Source organism: Orcinus orca, chromosome 15 (genome assembly GCF_937001465.1).
Source record: "Orcinus orca chromosome 15, mOrcOrc1.1, whole genome shotgun sequence".
Taxonomy (NCBI): domain Eukaryota; kingdom Metazoa; phylum Chordata; class Mammalia; order Artiodactyla; family Delphinidae; genus Orcinus; species Orcinus orca.
The window spans coordinates 89,460,229-89,477,979 of NC_064573.1; the positions used below are offsets into that span (position 1 = coordinate 89,460,229).

The 17,751-nt window shown below is 45.2% G+C and overlaps 1 protein-coding gene across 10 annotated transcripts in view; it reads left to right on the top strand.

The window, feature by feature from the left end:
• ZNF10 (zinc finger protein 10) overlaps positions 1-17,751 on the top strand; it is a 70,353-nt gene that overhangs the window by 25,654 nt on the left and 26,948 nt on the right. The window contains exons 1-4 of one of the 10 annotated variants that reach the window (XM_049698541.1): positions 836-1,385; positions 5,804-10,410; positions 14,118-14,221; positions 14,553-14,753. Coding sequence is in view for 8 of the 10 variants with exons in the window: in XM_049698536.1 (XP_049554493.1) it covers positions 14,268-14,753 (486 nt within the window). In the remaining 2 variants the exon portion in view is untranslated. Of the gene's footprint in view, positions 1,386-4,484; positions 10,411-14,117; positions 14,754-17,751 lie in introns of those variants that run through there. The other 9 variants (XM_049698540.1, XM_049698536.1, XM_033440589.2 and 6 more) reach the window with 9 other exon arrangements.

A 17,751-nucleotide genomic window follows, 5' to 3' on the forward strand; every position in this document is an offset into this window, starting at 1 on the left:
TGTTGTATAAGGAGAGGTGTCAGTGTTTGGAAGATCTGCATTAGTCAGTGATCAAATATTTTCCAAATGACCAATGCATGTTGTTACAAAATCATGCCTGATAAAACTATGCATTCAAAGTGCAAGACAGACCAATGGGTTTTAATATAATAGAGTAGAAAAAGCTCACCTCTCTGGTTTCAGATCATACACTGAAACTGACCTATTCCTTGTTCAGCTTTTACTGCAAAGAATATGCAGTTATCTAAGTATATTAAAATACCCTGTCCTTTTCCAACTATTGATACATACCTATGTGAGGCCAGATTTTTTTATATATTGATACACATAAGAAACACATGCAACAGAGTGAATGCAGAAGCACATATGAGACTGCAGCTGTTTTATATTAAGCCAGACATTTAAAGGATTCCCCCACCCCCATCCCCAAAGGAAGACAATGCCACTCCTAATTTTCCTGGAAAATAAATGTCACTTATACAACGGAACGAATCTTTGCGTTATTAAATTATAAATTAGGACTTTTACCATTTGGAAAAGCAGGAACCTTATAACACTTTTAACTGAATTTATACGCCTCCAGCCTTTGCGCTATTGCTGTCCATTATTTTAATCCTCTGTATCACTGAAAGTCTGCGCGCCCGCGCCCAGAGGTGGGGCGGGAAGGGCCTGCGCTTCGCGGCCGCAGCGTCCCCTCCCGGCGGCCCTCGGCTGGAGCCGCCCCGCGCGGGAGGAACGCCCGCAGAGGCTTCCGGGAGTTGTAGTTCGTCCTGCCCTCGGGTGGCCCTGACGCATTTCCTGTGCGTCCCTAGCGGCCGCCGTCGGCTCGGCCGGGAGAGTCGTGGTGGGTGGTTTGCGTCCCCTGCCCGTAGTGGGGACCTGAGCTGGAGCGTGCCGACCTCGTCTGCCCGAGGCCCGTCGCCGAAGCACCCAGAGCGGGCGCCGCACAGTCGAGAGCGAGGATTGAGCGGCTCTGGCTGCAGATCCGGGAGGTCGGCTGCGGAGCCGGTCTCCCCCGCATCTCCCGCTGCCGATTCAGGGCTTGGGGGAGCCGCGCGCGCCGAGTCCCTCCCGTGTCAGGGCGGCGGGACCGTGCAGACTTGTCTGGCCGCCCCCGCGCCTGCCCTGAGCCGATCGCGTGTGTGTAGGTGGGGGCGGAGCTGGGGAACCCCGCCGCTGCGTGAGGGAAGGAGGCCCGGCCGTGGGAAGGGAGGGGCGGGTCCTCGGGGGGTGGCAGGAGGGTCCCGCGTGGGCGTGGGAGTGGCGGGGAGACTGGTTCCCTCACGGTTCTCTTCTCGCGCAGCCGTCGGGTCCTGCCACCCCCCGCAGGGCGCACAAAACTGGCCGTGAGGATGGCCACCAGGGTCCGGACGGCTGCCGTCTGGGTGAGTCGGGGGGTTTTCTCTCGTTTATGAAGAGCGCCCTGAACACCGACGTGTGCTCATCCATCTTTTCCAGGGTCGGAGCTTGCGTGGGGCTTCCAAGCCACTGCGCCTCCTTTAAGATGACGTTGAGCCGTCCAGAAGTGCTTCTTGTCGTCAGACTGTTACTTTACTCCTTCTTTCAGTCTCTTTTCTGCCAATTCTGTACCTTGAGCCTTGAGTTAAACGAGGGGTCATGATGCATTTTCCAATTTCTTCGACACATTTTCTTAGTTTTTTTTTCCGTGTCTTAAGATTTTGGGGCCTCATTTGGGAAGTTATGCATTTGTCCCTTCGGTTATTCAACAGTTTTGTTTATTGTCTTTTGTTGAGCACCCTGGGGCAGGTGCTAAAGGTGCGAAGGTAGGTCGTTCCTGCTTTGGAAGAGCCATGGTCTGGTGGGAATTGTGGGCAAGAAAATGTATGAGCACAATGGCACGTTAGGGGTCCTCCGAGAGTCGGCCGTGGAAGTGTATGGAGACACACAGCACAGGGCCAGTTTTGGAAGTAAGGACACCCCAAGAAATGCTTTAGGGATTAATAAGGGAGTCTTAAACTGAGATTTGAAAGGTGAATGAGGTGAACAAGGGACTGAAGGTCAGCCTAGGAAAAGGAAGCAATGTGCAAATTTGAGAGGCTTAAAGTGATGTAGTATGTTGGTGACCTTGGAACACTTTACAGTTGCTGAAATGTAGAGTTTATGGTTTTGTAGGTGATGGTGGTGGTGGAGTGTGTATTAAAAAATGAGGCCAGAGCCATAGGCAGAGATTGGATCGTAGAGGGCTTTGAGGATCACATGAAAAACTTGGATTTGGGGACTTCCCTGGTTGTCCAGTGGTTAGGACTCGGTGCTTTCACTGCCATGGCCCCGGGTTCAATCCCTGGTCGGGGAACTTAAATCCCGCAAGCTGCACGGCACGGCCAAAAAAAAAAAACACTTGGATTTTATCCTCTAGGGAGAATAAAGGGTCAGAAGCAACTGGACTTGGTAACTAGTTGGGTGCTGGTGGTGAGCAAGCCAGCAGAGCCAGGCATAAGTGCTGGAGGTCTGCCCTGTGGGCCTGGGTTGGGAGTGGTACCATTCCCTGAGTTAGGGAAGACCGTCAGAGTTGTTACGGAGGGCTGGGTGGACATTTCCTTTAGATACGGTGGGACCCTGCGGGTGCTGGTGGGCACGTGGGTAGGCATCTGTCTCGAGAGAATGGTCTGGACAGGTATCACTGAGTGGGTAGAGCCAGATTAGCTCAAGGAGCACATGTGCCCTGGGAAGAGCACCGAGGGCAGTGCTCGGGGGTGGGCAAGGGAAGGTGGCGGAGGAGGGGCTGGAGGTTGGGCAGCCCCATAGGAATGAGAGAAATGGAGAGACTTGTGTGTCAGAGTCAAAGAAAAAGAAACCTCAAAAATGGTTGCCATGTGAGATGCCCCAGGGAGGTCAAGTACTGTTGCGTCACAGAAGTCCAAATCGGACTTGGTGGTGATGGTAGTGGTGGGTTTTGCTGTGATGTTTCCAGAGCAGAGTGTGAGTAGGTGTTTGCTGGGCAGGAGAGGAAGGAGTGGGGTAGAGGGAGCAGCGGTCCGTCGCAGATATGGGAGTGAGGCAGGAAGCCAGCCATGTGGGCTGAGTCAGTGTGCCCTGTGGTTGCGGGAAGAGAGTGGTAGCCTGAGGAGAATCCAGGAAGATTCCTTGGTACAAAATCAGTCTAAAAGTCAGTGCGTTTCCTGTTTATAAATTGTATCTGTTTAGAAGTTATAATGAGGGAAATTAGCCTATTTACAAATGGCAGTAAAGCAGGTGAAAGTACTAAAAACCTGAGCAATGCAGAGGACTTGTATAAGGAAAACTTTACACCTTCAGTAATACTAGTTAACATTTCTACAGTGTCTCCTCTTCCTAGCCATGGGTCTCAGCACTTTACAGATACAAACTGATCCTCACAGCAGCCTCATAGGAAGGTAGGACTCTTAGCCCCATTTAAAGACAAGGAAAGGTGACAAAGAGAGGCAGGCAGACGGAATTCAAACCCAGAATGGCTGCGTTGGGTCTTTGTTGCTGCACATGGGCTTTCTCTAGTTGTGGTGAGGGGGGGCTACTCTTCGTGGCGGTGCACGGGCTCTAGGCGTGTGGGCTTCAATAGTTGTGGCACGTGGGCTCAGTAGTTGTGCCTCACGGGCTCTAGAGCTCTGGCTCAGTACTTGTGGCACATGGGCTCAGTAGTTGTGGCTTGAGGGCTCTAGAGCGCAGGCTCAGTAGTTGTGGCACACGGGCTTAGTTGCTCCTCGGCACGTGGGATCTTCCTGGCCCAGGGCTGGAACCCGTGTCCCCTGCATTGGCAGGCAGATTCTTAACCACTGCGCCACCAGGGAAGCCCTCCCTCCTCTGAGTTCTTAACAGGGCAACATGTACCGTCTCAGGCGAAAGAGTGAACTGATAGATACAAATCCCAGGCTTTGGTCTTTGAAGTGTTCATCATGTTTCCAGTCTCCAGGTCTTTATTGAGCACCCACTCTGTGCCAGGCCCCCTTCCAGGTCCAGGCATGTGGTGGTGAACGAGATTGACAGGATCCATGCTTTGGGGAGTTTGCACTCTGGTGGAGGAAGGCAGATGCCATGTAAATGATGGAGAAACTACTTACAAGTGAACAGGAAACGTCGTTGTCGTGTTGTACATGGAATTAACATTGGTTGATGTGAAAGATTGGGTGTTTGGGGAAGATCCCATGGAGGAGGTGACGTTTGCAGGTGTGAGTTACCAGAGTAGCCAGACTTGGGAAGAGCAGGTGCATGAACATGCAGGGTGGGAACAGCCATCGCCAAGGACCCGAGGTGGGGGAGGGTCCGTGCCTTTGTAGCAGGGAAGGAAGGCCTGTGTGGCCCGGGTTGGCGGGGAGGGGAGGGGAGCAGACAGACACGGAGGGGGCCAGAGGCCCGATCAGGCTGGGAAGCTGTTGTGTTAGGAAAGGGGGTTGGGCTTTTCAGAGCCCCTCTGGCTGCTCAGTGGAGAATGGTCGACTGCAGGGGTGCAGACGAGAGGTGGAGGAGGTGTTGTCTGGAGCAGTGGAAACGGAGAGACTAGACAGAATTGGGGGTGTTTGAAACGTGAGTCCTCTTTTCTGACAACCAGCTTATGCTTTTCACCTAGTCCATTGTCACTTTTTAGAGTGGTTTATCTTGTGTAAGTAGTCCTGTATTTCTTACCATTCCAGCCCAGTGTGAATGCTCAGAGCTCACTGTGCGTGGGGTTCTGTGCTGCATCTGGTGCAGGCATTCATCAGTACCTCTTCTTGGGACCAGGTTACACTGCTGGTTTGTGTAGAGCCAGGATTTGAACCTGCGTGGGGTGGCCCTACACCCATTTCCCTGGCCAGTGTACTCTACTGCCTCAGGGTATAGCCTGAGAATTTCTCAAGAGACAGAGATTTTAGCCTCCTGGGCCCTAGGAGTAGTTATTGTTTACCCACAATGGGTCACTGATCAGCTGCTCCTTGGACTCAAGAGTAGTTAAGTCCCTTGCCGTGCCCTGGTCGCAGTGCGTGTGTGTGGCCCAGTCCCTGGGGAATGAGAGATGTGGATGACCCCACTCAGGGATGCGCTGAAAGCGGAAAGGATATCATATGCAAGACATTTTAAAACTGTGCAACATAGGGGTCCCTTTCCTGTGGCCGGTGACATCCTCGACCCATATTCTGGGTGTCCCCTCCTGGGTATCCAGGGTGATACCTAGTAATTAGAAGGCTGTAGACGAGTGTGAATTCAGAGCAGAGGGAGGTGGTCCTCGGCGGTGACGTATGTTGCACTGAGGCCTGTGAGCCCCTAAGTCTCTGTTTCTTTCCTCAGAGGATGCTGGGCACGTACTGGCAGGTTTTCTTTTTTCAGTTTAGCTACCTTCTGCTGTTGACACTTCCTCCCTTAAATGTGTCATTACAAATTCACTTCAGGGAGTCTCCATTCCTAGGGGCTTGGAAAGATTTTCTGTGTCCTCCTCTTCTGTAGGAGTTGACTTATTTTATTTATTTATTTATTTATAATTTATTTATTTATGGCTGTGTTGGGTCTTCGTTTCTGTGCATGGGCTTTCTCTAGTTGTGGCAAGCGGGGGCCACTCTTCATTGCGGTGCGCGGGCCTCTCACTGTCGCGGCCTCTCTTGTTGCAGAGCACAGACGCGCAGGCTCAGTAGTTGTGGCTCACGGGCCCAGTTGCTCCGCGGCATGTGGGATACTCCCAGACCAGGGATTGTACCCGTGTCCCCTGCACTGGCAGGCAGATTCTTAACCACGGCACTACCAAGGAAGCCCCGATAATTTCCTGTTAAAATGTGGCAGTGTTCATGAATTAGTCTTTCAAAACTAACAACCCTCGCGCACCCTTGTTTATATATTCCAGGTACCGGTTAGGCACGGAGGATACACGGGTCAAAGGCAGCCCTGGGAGTTGAGACAGGGGACAGAGGGCAGGCCGGGTGGCCACGGGATTCGCGCTGGGGCAGAGGGAAGCCCAGGAAGTGACCTTGGCAGCTGCTCTCAAAGGACCTGTGGAATCAGCCGTGTGAAGGCGAAGGAGAAGGAGGCTGCGGGCAGAGGGAGCCCCTGTGTGCTGCCAGCAGTGGGCCGGGAGTGGCCGGCCGCCATCAGCCCTCTGGAGCTGGCTCAGCACTCAGCTGTAGGGTCTGGGGGGGAGGGGTGTCAGGTAACGTGGCGGCCTGTCACCCGCTTGGCTGACTTGGAGCAGGCTGCTCACCCCTTCCAGACAAGCTGAAAACTACATTGTCCTTGTGACTCGAGCCTTTGATGATTGTGGAGTCACCTTATGTCCAGGAATCCTTTTTTTGTCTTAAAGTCTGTTTTGTATTCTTATAGCTGTAGGAGCCTCCTTTTGGTTAATTGCTTGTCGTATATTTTTCTTTAACTTTTGACTTTTTTGTATCTTTATCTTTTAGATGTGTTTTTTTAAATAGCATCATTTTTTTAAATCAGTCTGTCAGTCTTTGTACTTAACTCAGACACTTGGTCTGTTATGATTGACGTAATTACTGTTATATTTGAGTTTAAATCTACCATCTTACTGTGTTTTTCTATACTGTGTTTGCTGTACCTGATCTGTTGTTTTTTTTTTTTCTCCTCTCTTGGCTTTTTTTGGACTGATAATTTTTATTCTTTTTCTTTCTGTAAAGATGTTTGGGCATTATACACATTATTTATGCTGTAAATTTTTTTAATTTCACTTATTTTGACATAATTTTAGATCTTAAAATAGTTGCAGGAATAATACAAAAGTTCTTCTATACCTTCATCCAGATTCCTCAAATAGTAATATTTTGCTGCACTTGCTTTATCAGTTTCTCTCTCACTCTCTGTTCCCAGCTCCTCTCCTCTTTCTCTCTCCATACACATTTTTTTTTCCTTAACTGAAACCAATTTGCAGACATGATGTTCCTTTACCCCTAAATACTGCAGTACATCTCACAAACAAGAACAGTTTTTTACGTAACCACTGAATCAGGAAATTGACATCAATACAATGCTGTTATTTCATTTACAGGTCTTACTGTGATTTTGCCAATTGTTCCTTTATAGAAAGTTTGGAAATACCGTCCTTTATGGGAGAAGAGTAACTTGAATCATGTGTTGCGATGGGCTGTGCTGGCTCTTTCATCTAACCCGGAACAGTTCCTCAGTCTTCTTTGTCATGACGTGGTGTTTTCGGAGCCCAGGGCGTTCTGTGGAATATTCCTCAGTTTCCAGTTGTTTGCTCCTCCTCCTGATTCATTTCAGAAGTGCTGCATTCTTCCCTGCATCACATCCGGGGCACTCGTGGCTGCTGATGTGAACTTGCCTCACTTGGTGAAGGTGGTGTCTGTGTTCTCTCCCCTATAGTCACTCTCTCTTCCCTTTGTAAGTCAGTATCTGTTGGGAGATACTGAGATGAAATAAATACCTTTTAGTCCTCAAACTTTCACCCACTCATTTAGCCTGCATGGGTGATTCTTGTGTGCGTTTTTATTATGCTAGTTGACAAATGAGTTTTATCTAATTTCATTATTCTTTCTATGTTCATTAGATACCTGCCTGCTGTCGGAAAGCTGTGCCCCACCCCCCATTTTTAAATGTGCTCTGTTGTTTCCTTTTAGACTCTAGTGCAGCTTATGATAGACCTTCTCAGTCTGTGTGTCACTGCTCTCCTCTCTTGCCCATCTGTCTCTCCATACTACTTTCTAGATAATTTCTTCCGGTTTGTCCTTTCGTTTACTAATTCTTCCTAACCTGCTGTTAAAGAGACTTCAGTTGATGTGTTTTTATCATTCCTATAAATTCTTTCTAGTTCTTTTTCAAATATGCTTGCTAAGTTATGTGTCCAAGTCCTTGGCAAGTCATAAGGCTTGCCTTTCTCTCCTTGAATATAATATTTGATTTATAATGAGTGTCCATCAATTGCACTGTCTGTTGGCTACAAGGTTTTCTTTCTGTTGTTTGTTGATTTTCATTGGTTCTTGTTCATGTTGTCTTGTTTTCTGAAAGCTTTATTTTCTTGTGTGGTGGTCACTGTTCTTGAAAAATTCTTCAAAGGAAAAATTTAAGGCGTAGGATAAAGGTACCTTACTCCAAAATACTCTGAAGTATTTTGAAGCAGATTCAGTTCTCATGTTATTTCATCCGTACATCACTAGGCATTAAAAACATACATTTTCTAATATAATTATAATACCACTATTACACCTAACAGAATAATTCTTTGGTATCATGGAATTATTCCATGTTCAGATTTCATTTTCCTTTTTAACATTGGCAAGTTAAAATCAAAATCCAAACAAGGTACACACTTCTTACTGTTACATACTTTAAGTCTCTTTTAATCCAGAGTAACCCATCCTTCTTTCTTTTTTTTCCCCCATTGACTTTTTAAAGATGTGGAGCCATTTGTCCTTTAGAATGTCCTTCATTTTAGATTTATCTCTGTTTCCTTGTGGTCACATTTAACATGTTTTCTGTCACCAGTATTTCTGGTAAACTGAAATTTATCTTTAGAGACTTTAGATTGATTTATTAATGTTTTTGGCAAGAATACTTGATAGTGCTTTGTCTTGTCACCTCAGGAGGCACGTATGTCTCATTGACTCGCTCTAGGTGATGCAAAGATCGATTGGTGGGGTCAGGGGTGGCAGTGTGGTATTGTGAAGTTTCCCATCAGTCCTTCTAATGGTTTCATCAATTATGACCTTCCCCTCGGCCAGTTATTTCACAGCATCTACAAAGTGGTGACTTTCTAACCCTATCATTCTTTCCATTTTTGTAGCAGGAATTCTCTGAAAGAATTTACAGAATCCTTCTCTAAAAAAGAACATTTCTTTATCAACAGAACCATTTGGTTACCCAGAGACACAATTTGTTTAGGGATGGCAGGTCCATGCTTAACTCTTTCTCTTTAATTGCCAGTTTTCACTAAGGAGATGATGCCCTAGTTACATCCATTGGTGACAGCAGTGAGTTTTCATTTGATTTTTTTTCTTTTTGCTAATTTGAGTATGATTAAAAAACTCGTAAATCTTAATACTGTTTACAGTTAGTTTCAATCATTTGCAGTCAGTATTCTTTTAGAGGGTTTCATTGTCCCAGCCTTAGCCAAAGGGAGCCTTTCAGCTTGGCTCTGAGGCTTTTTGGAAAGACTCTGTTAGTCTTAGCTGGCTTCCTGGCTTCCTTGCTTCAGGGCCCAAGAAGATAGTCTCTGCTCATTTGAGTATTTCCCGTCCCAGATCTGGAATCAACCTTTTCTCCAGGAGCCTGTATCTTTTCGTAGGGAGTGTGCTCAGGGACCACAGTTGATACTGGAATGTCATTACTTCTGGGCTGTTTCAGCAGGCAGACCTAGGGATCTTCGGAAAGGAAAAAAATTTATTATTCATGTTGATATTTCCAATTCAAATTACAGAGTTTAAAAGATTTATTTTTTTGAAATTACTCTTTTTTGGGTGGAAGTAACCCAGTTGTTCACTAAGAGATGAATGGATAAACAAAATGGGGTGTGGGTGTGTATGTATATATTCAATCTTAAAAAGAAATGAATTCTGACACAAGCTACAACATGGGTGAACCTTGAGGACATTATTTTCAGTGAAATAAGCCCGTCACAAAAGGACAGATCCTGTAAGGTTCTACTTACGTGAGGTTCTGTTACTGAACCAGGTTTGTTCACCCAACGCGCAGCAAGCCAAATGCTGAGACGCTGCAGTTTGTAGCGGAGAAAGAGTTTATTCACGAGACAGCCAAGTGAGGAGATGGGAGAACAAATGTCGGATCTGTCTCCTCGCAGGTGAGGGACTTGACATATTCACGGGATAAAGAAGCAGGGAGGTCTAAGGTGTGGGGAAGTGATTGGAAGTAGGGAAAAGGTGAGGTAATCAGTGTTCTGTGCAGGCGTATCAGGGTACATGCTTCTTCGTGGGATATGTGTTCAAAAATGGAGACACTTAGCATGATCCGAGGGTGGAGGTTTTGGCCCTCTGACATCAGGCGGTCATTCATCAGACACGTGTGCAGGCCCAGTTTTTAGGGTCAGCGGTCCCAACCGGTCTTGACTGCCTTGAACTGGACAAGAGCTGACTCTAGGTTTCTGGAAATCAGCTTAAGTGCCCATTGATATAGTGACCCATACGTCCGAGGTGTAACCTATAGGGGACAGTTAGTAACTCAGGCAAAGCTTGGTCACTGAGGGCGGGTTCAGGCAGGGGTTTACCAGGCTGTCCCTGGGCTGCTGCTCTGTAAGACGAGCTCGAGAATTCCTGTTAGTCAACACTGTCTGCTAACCCTATGGAACATGGTTTCCGTTCCTAGAGTAGTCAAGATCATAGAAAGTGTGGTCCATGCTGGTTGTCAGGGAGTCGTGGTAGGAGGAGGATGGGAAGTTACTGCTCAGAGGATATAGAGTTTCAGTTCTGCAAGATGAAGAGTTCTGGAGATGAATGTGACTGCTGGGAATGGTTACACAGCACTGCGAAGGTACTGAATTCCAATGAACTGTAAACTTTAAAATGGTTAAGATACTAAGTTTATGTTACGTATTTTATGTTATCACAAGGAAAAATTTTCTAAGATGAGCTGTGACTCTTACCTCACCCAATACCAAAAGATTACCTCAAAATGGAACATAGACTTTAAGAGCAAAAGCTATAAAATTTCTGGAAGAAATCATAGAGGAAAATATTCATGACCTTCTCTTAGGCTAAAGTTCTTAGAGAGCTCTTTCATAGGTTGTGCTTTTTGAGATAGAAATTGGGCCACATCAAGATTAAAACTTTTGAACTTCAAAGTCACCATTCAGAAAATGAAAACACAGTCCCAGACCGGGACTTCAAGTATTTAAAGTCCGGGAGATAGTATTTGCAAATCATGTACCTGATAACAGGGATATATTCAGAATATATGAAGAATGCTTACAACTCAGTAAGAAGACAGACAACCCAATTTAAAACATGGGCAAAGGATTTGAACAGACACTTCACCAAAGAAGATGTATAGATGGCAAGTAAGCACCGGAAAAGATGTTTAACATCATGAGTCACTAGGGAAATAAAATTCATATCATAATGAAGTCCCACTTTATACCCAATGGCTATAACCAAAAAGGCAGACAGTAAGTGTTGACAAGGATGTAGAGAAATTGGAACCACTGTAGACTGCTGGTGGGAATATAAAGTACAGTCGCCTTGTAAAGGTTTCGGCAGTTTCTTTAAAGGGTTAAATGTAAATTTACTGTACAGAGCAGCAGTTTTACTTCTAGGAATTTACCCAAGATAAAGGAAGACATGTTCACACAAAGACTTGTATAGTAGCTCAAAACTAAAAAGAATCTAAATGTGGATTAAGTGGTGAACGTATAGACGAAATGGAACACTATTCAGCAATTAAGGGGCAAACCGCTGGTGTGTGCTGTAACAAGAATAAACCTCCAAAGTGTTGTGCTGAGCGGAAGAAGCCAGACGCAGTACCTAGTGTGGTCCCAGTCGTGTGAAATGTCTGGAACAGGCAGATCTGTGCACAGGAGCAGAGCAGTGGTTGTCTGGGGGTCGGGGGTGAGCGTGGGCCTTGGCTCCAGAGGAATCTGTCTGAGGCAGTAGGAACGCTGTAAACCTGGATGTGTGGACTGTTGCAGAACTTTCAATTAATTAAAAATCATTGAAGTTAAAAAAATTACTCTATATAGAAGCATTATTGAGGTATAATTTATATACCATAAAATTTACCCTTTTAAGGTGTACCTTCAGTCATTTTTAGTATTCACAGTGTTGCCTAAATATCACCGTATCCAATTTCGGAACATTATCATTACTTCCAGAAGAAACCCTGTCCCCATTCACAAGCCACTCTCCATCCCCGCCTTCCCCTATCCCCTGACAGCCATTTAATCTACTTGGGGTGTTCAAGAATTTCCCTATCCTAGACATTTATATAAACAGAATCATGTCAGAGGTGGCCCTGTGTATCTGGCTTCTTTCATTTAGCGTAGTGTTTTCAAGGTAGTTTTGTGTTGGTCTCAGCCTGGCAGGAATGATGCTGTGACACAGAGCGCCTGGGGTGGGGCTCGCCGGGACCCGTGCTGCTTGTGGCAGCCCCACAGACATTTCCCTGACTGGAGCCAGCGTCACGGCTGGACCAGCCCTTGTGGTTCTTACTGTGACTGCAAGGCGCCTCTCATCAGCAACCATCGGGGAACTCTGAAAACATAAGGTTTACTACTCACAGACCCTGCGGGGTACGTGGCACACCGGGGGCCACACAGCAGAGAGAAGGAGAGGACGAGAATGCGGACCTGGGGTTCTGCCTTTACTGGGGTCAAGGGGGGGTGAGGTTCTGCCTTTATTATTGGGGTCAAGGGGGGGTTGCAGGTTCATTCTTTATTGGTGAATTTAAAATAAGGCTGAGAATTCAGGCACTGGAAGGGAAGAGCAGGGTCACTCAAGTGAGCAGTTATCTAGGTCACCCAGGGCTTTCTGGGAGGAGAACGTCAGGTGGGGCGGCCTGTCTCCTTATCTAGCTGTGTGGCTGGCAGTGCGTTTATCTAAGACGGATGACTTTGAAGTGGTGCCTCAGAAATCAGAAGCTTTCAGTACGATCAGGCACTTGCATTACAGTCAACAAAAGCTAATTGTCAGGTACCTATAGTACAAAAGTTCATCATGTAGCATTTTTCGGTGCTTCATTCTTTCTTATGGCTAAATAACATGCCTTTGTATGTATAGATCACATATGATTTATCCCTTCATCCATTGATGGGTATTTGGCTATTAGGAATCAGGCTGTTAGAGCCATTTGTGTGCAAGCGTTTCTGTGGATGTAGGCTTTTAATTCTGTTGAGCAGATAGATAAGAATGGGATCGCCGGCTAATACAGTAATTCTGGCTTTAACACTGAGGAGCTGCCAAGCTGGGTCCAAAGTGGCTGCTCCATTTTACATTCCCACCAGCTCTGCATGAGGGTTAAAAGCTTTACTCTTGCAACTTTTTGTCATGTGCTAGATATCTTTGTTCTTAAAAAGAGTGATATAACTGTCATGTCCTATAGCATACATAAGACGGTTTTAAAATAACAATTTGTTACCATTAACAAGGGTGCTAAATGAGGTTCAGTCTGTCTTTGTAGCCCATTTTATCCAAAGAATGCACAGTTAAATACCGCATGTTAAGTCAGTTGGTAAAATGATTGTTGTAGTTTTGTTTCCAATTGTATAAATAAATGTATTTGTTGACATTTATTTTCAATGTTAGGGATTGCCCTCCCTCCTCTTTTAGATCATGTGAAATATTTACGTGATTCAAAGTAGAAAGTGTGTAGCGTCATTCAGACAAGCCTCCATCCCTCCTGCTCTGTCCCTTCCCGCCCCCGGAGGGAGCCATTTTACAGTTCCTAGTTCATCCTCTCAGTGATTCTTTTGGAAATACAAGCAAACACACACACACACATACCTGACCCGACCCAACGCTAAGCCTTGTCAGGAAGCCTTTCTTCTGCCTCTAGCCCTGTGTTTCCTGGAGCTCAGCATGCCTGTATCCTAACATGCTTCTCTCAGTTTTACCCCTTGTATTTTGTTGTTATAATAGCTTCTGGAATGAGCATCCTCTGGACCCTTCCCCCTGACTGCCGAGTGCCTTTCTCTCTTCCCTTTTCTCTCCTTCCCCTCTCATTCTCAGAATCTCTTTTCTCTTGTCCCTCTCTTTGCCTGAATCTTTGTTTTCTCACTTCTTGTGCTGATCAATTTGGGCTCCATTTCCAGCAGCTTCCCCTCGCAGTGAAGGCCCGTCCTTGTAGAAGGGGCGGTTTGCCCATTATTTCTCAGACCCTCGTGTTCCTAGGTGACCACAGTGCTGTTAGGTCACTTAGCGACTTTGGGAATGTCTTTTTTAGTCACCTGCAACTCTGAGCCTGAGACGCTCAGATTCCCCTCGGGAGGTGCTCTCCTATTGGGGGTGACTTTGGAGATCGGCAGCATGTGGCCCCCGGTCCCCCGTCCCAGTTCTGCAGTTAGGTCACATCTGCCTGGATCCTGGGTTTGTGAGGAACCCTGTCACCTGGGTCCATTTGTCTGTCTGTGGACATCTCTGGGCTTCTTCTTTTGCTATTCTGGTAGGCCACTTTTGTTTTTATTTGGAGATTAAAAGACTACACTGTTCCCCTGATCTCATCCTACTCTCAATGTTTAACAACAAAAGTAAGACTCAGCGAGAGAGATGAAGTGAATTGTTCACGGACATCCAGATATTGAGAGAAGAAGCTCTACTGAGACAGACTGTTTTGTCCACAGCCCATTTCTCGTGTACGTCGCCTCCAGCAGGGTCGTTCCCTCCTTACCATCTGGCGTCATGTTCTTCTTGAGTGTCTGCCCGGAGTTGTTTAAATCTCTGGGTGGTTACCGCACTTTCGGGGATCCTGGGGGCCTGTGCAGAGTCTGGGCGGGGCGGGGGGCTGTGGTTGTGTGCTGGGTTCCCCACTTCGTTTCCTCTCACTTGTGCCCCCCAAGCCGCCCTGACCACAGTCCGCAGAGCCCCCAGTCCAGCCTGGGTGAGCACGTTCACCAGCAAAGGAGACCGAGGTTGGGGCCCAGAGGAAAAGTGCTCGCAAAAGTGAGCTTGCTCTTGGGTCTGCAGGTCCCACCTCTGCAGGAGCAAGAGAGCACATGCGATGGCACCAGAAAGCTCCAGGGGGAGGAATCCATCCTGGGTCAAGAAACCCCTGACCAGAGGCCTCTCCCTGGAGGACCCCGGCAGAGGCACAAGAGTCCCGGGACAGAGCAGATCCTAGAGTGGCTGTTTATTTCCCAGGAGCAGCCGAAAGCGAAGAAGACCTGGGTGAGTTACTGGTTTGTTCATTTCCACTTCTTTTCTTTATTTCTTTTTCATTTTTTTGGTGGGGAGAGGGATGGAGGTCCTCAGGTGGGAGGTCGTGTAAGGTCCCTGAGATCCCTGTTTCCTGGTTTCCCCAGACTCAATTTTCAGCTCCTTTTCCACACACACCCCCCAATTTTTTTTAATGGATATTGTTCTGTTTAAATGTGTTTACAAACTGTGTATTGTTTCTGGTGTGAATGCATTTTTAATTTATGTTGGTGGCGTATACGCATGTGTATCCTGCTGTATTGCTTATATTTTTCGTTAAGCACCGTCCTCTTGTATGGCCGTCAGCAGTGTCTTGGTGTCCACTTGCCTCACGTTCTCTGCCAGCTCTTAATTACTGTTGTTCTTTTTGTTTGAGCCATTCAGGTATGGTGGTGTCTCTGTATGGGCTTACTTTGCATTTCCTGCTAGCATGCTTTTTGGACATTTTGTTACCTTTTGTGGGTGTTTTCTGTCTGTTTCTTATTGACAGAAAGGAGTTATTTATTTTCTGGAAGCTTACCAGAAATGCTGTTTCAGGCTGCACCTCAGTCCTGTTATATCAAGACTTTTCATCTTAACAAGATTCAGTGATTCATGCACATTGAAGTTTAAAGCAAACTTGATACCAAATCCATATTTACCTGGGGTGCTTCTCTCACCTCCAGTATTTTGTTATGACAGTTTTCAAACGCAGGGCAAAATCGAAAGGATTTTGCAGTGAACATCTGTATACTCATCACCTTGAATTTACCTTTAACATTTTACTGTACTTGCTTTATCACATTATCCATCTTTCCATCCCTCTGCATCTCTTACCCCATCTTATTTTTGCTGTATTTCTTAATATATTTTAGACATCAGCATGCTTCCCTCTAAATACTTCAGTATGCACAGCATTAACTGTTGTTCAGTGTTTGTTTACAAGCTGGGTTTTTTTTCCCCTGTCTTGCCTTTTCATTCTGTTAATTAATGCTGCCTTTTGATGAACAGCTACTTCTAATTTTTACTTAATTTAGTTTCTAAATTTTTTCTTTTATTACTGGTGTTTTTTGTGTCCAATCTAAGAACGTTTTTTGTTATCCAGAGCTCATGAAGACAGTTTTCTTTGCTCACATTTACCTTTCACATGTAGATTCACAATACATCTAGAATTAATATTTATGTTTAGTGTTAGTAGGAGTCAAGCTTTATTTTTTTCATCAAGTTGCCTAATTGCCCCAGTGCCACTGAAGTGATTGACCTCTACCTATGGCTCTGCGGTGCCACCTTGTCATATATCAGGCGTCCATAAATATAGTTTGGTTTCACAACTCTTTATTCTGTTTCATTGGCCTACTTTTCCATCCTTATGCCAGTTTCACACTGTCTTGATTTATAATAAGTCTTGATATCTGGATGCTTCCAGTTTTTGGTGATTATGAATGCTGTCAACACTCACGTGTGTGTTTTTGTGTGGACATGAGTTTTCATATCAGTTGGGTAAATACCTAGGAGCATGATTGCTGGATTGTATGGCGATTCTATGTTTAGCTTTGTAAGAGACTGTCTTCCAGAGTGCCTTGCAGTTTTGCATTCCCACTTGCAGTGAATGAGCGTCTCTGTTCCTCATCCTGACCAGTTGTTGGTGTTGTCAAGTTGTTAAAAATTTTGCCATTCTAATAGATGTGAGGTGATATTTCACTGTAGTTTTAAGTTGCATTTCCCTAATGGCTAGGTAGTGGTATTGAGTATATTTCTATGTGTTTTATTCTTTCTATATCTTTGGTGAAGTATCTGTTTTCTTGTCATTGATTTTTTTTAAATTTAATATTAAACAAAAATTTTATTGGCGTATAGTTGATTTACAATGTTGTGTTAGTTTCAGGTGTACAGCAAAGTGAATCAGTTATACATATATCTACTCTTTTTAATTTAATTTTTTTTTAAGATTTTTTTTTGATGTGGACCATTTTTTTTTAAGTCTGTTGAATTTGTTACAATATTGCTTCTGTTTTATGTTTTGATTTTTTTTTTTTTTTTTGGCCCTAGGCATGTGGGATCTTAGCTCCCCAACCGGGGATTGAATCCGCACCCCCTGCATTAGAAGGTGAAGTCTTAACCACTGGACCCCCAGGGAAGTCCCTCCATTCTTTTTTAGATTCTTTTCACATATGGGCCACTACAGAGTATTAAGTAGAGTTCCCTGTGCAGTAGGTTCTTATTAGTTATCTATTTTATATATACTAGTGTGTATATGTCAATCCCAATCTCCCAGTTTATCCTTCCTCCCATCCCCTGGTACCATAACTTTGTTTTCTACATCTGTGACTCTGTCTCTGTTTTGTAGATAAGTTCATTAGTACCATTTTTTTAGATTCCACGTATAAGCAATATCATATGATATTTGTCTTTCTTACTTCACTGAGTATGACAATCTCTGGATCCATCCATGTTGCTTCAAATGGCATTATTTTGTTCTTCTTTATGGCTGAGTAATATTCCATTGTATATATGTACCGTATCATTAAAAAAAAATTTTTTTAATTCTTTATCTTATTTATTTTTTCTTGAGAGGGCAGAAGCCAAACTTACTGAGTTTGATGGGCATGACATTAAGATATTACATACGGCTTTTCAGAATTTGGGGCTACAAAATCATGCTTTCTTATTCTTTTTTTAAAAAAATATCATTATTGAAGTATAATTGCTTTACAATGTGGTGTTAGTTTCTGCTGTATAACAAAGTGAATCAGCTATATGTTTACATATATCCCCATATCCCCTCCCTCTTGAGCCTCCCTCCCTATCCCACCCATCTAGGTCGTCACAAAACATCGAGCTGATCTCCCTGTGCTATGTAGCAGCTTCCCACTAGCCATCCATTTTACATTTGGTAGTGTATATATGTCAGTGCTACTCTCTCACTTCATCCCAGCTTCCCCTTACCCCCGCTGTGTCCTCAAGTCCATTCTCTGTCTGCGTCTTTATTCCT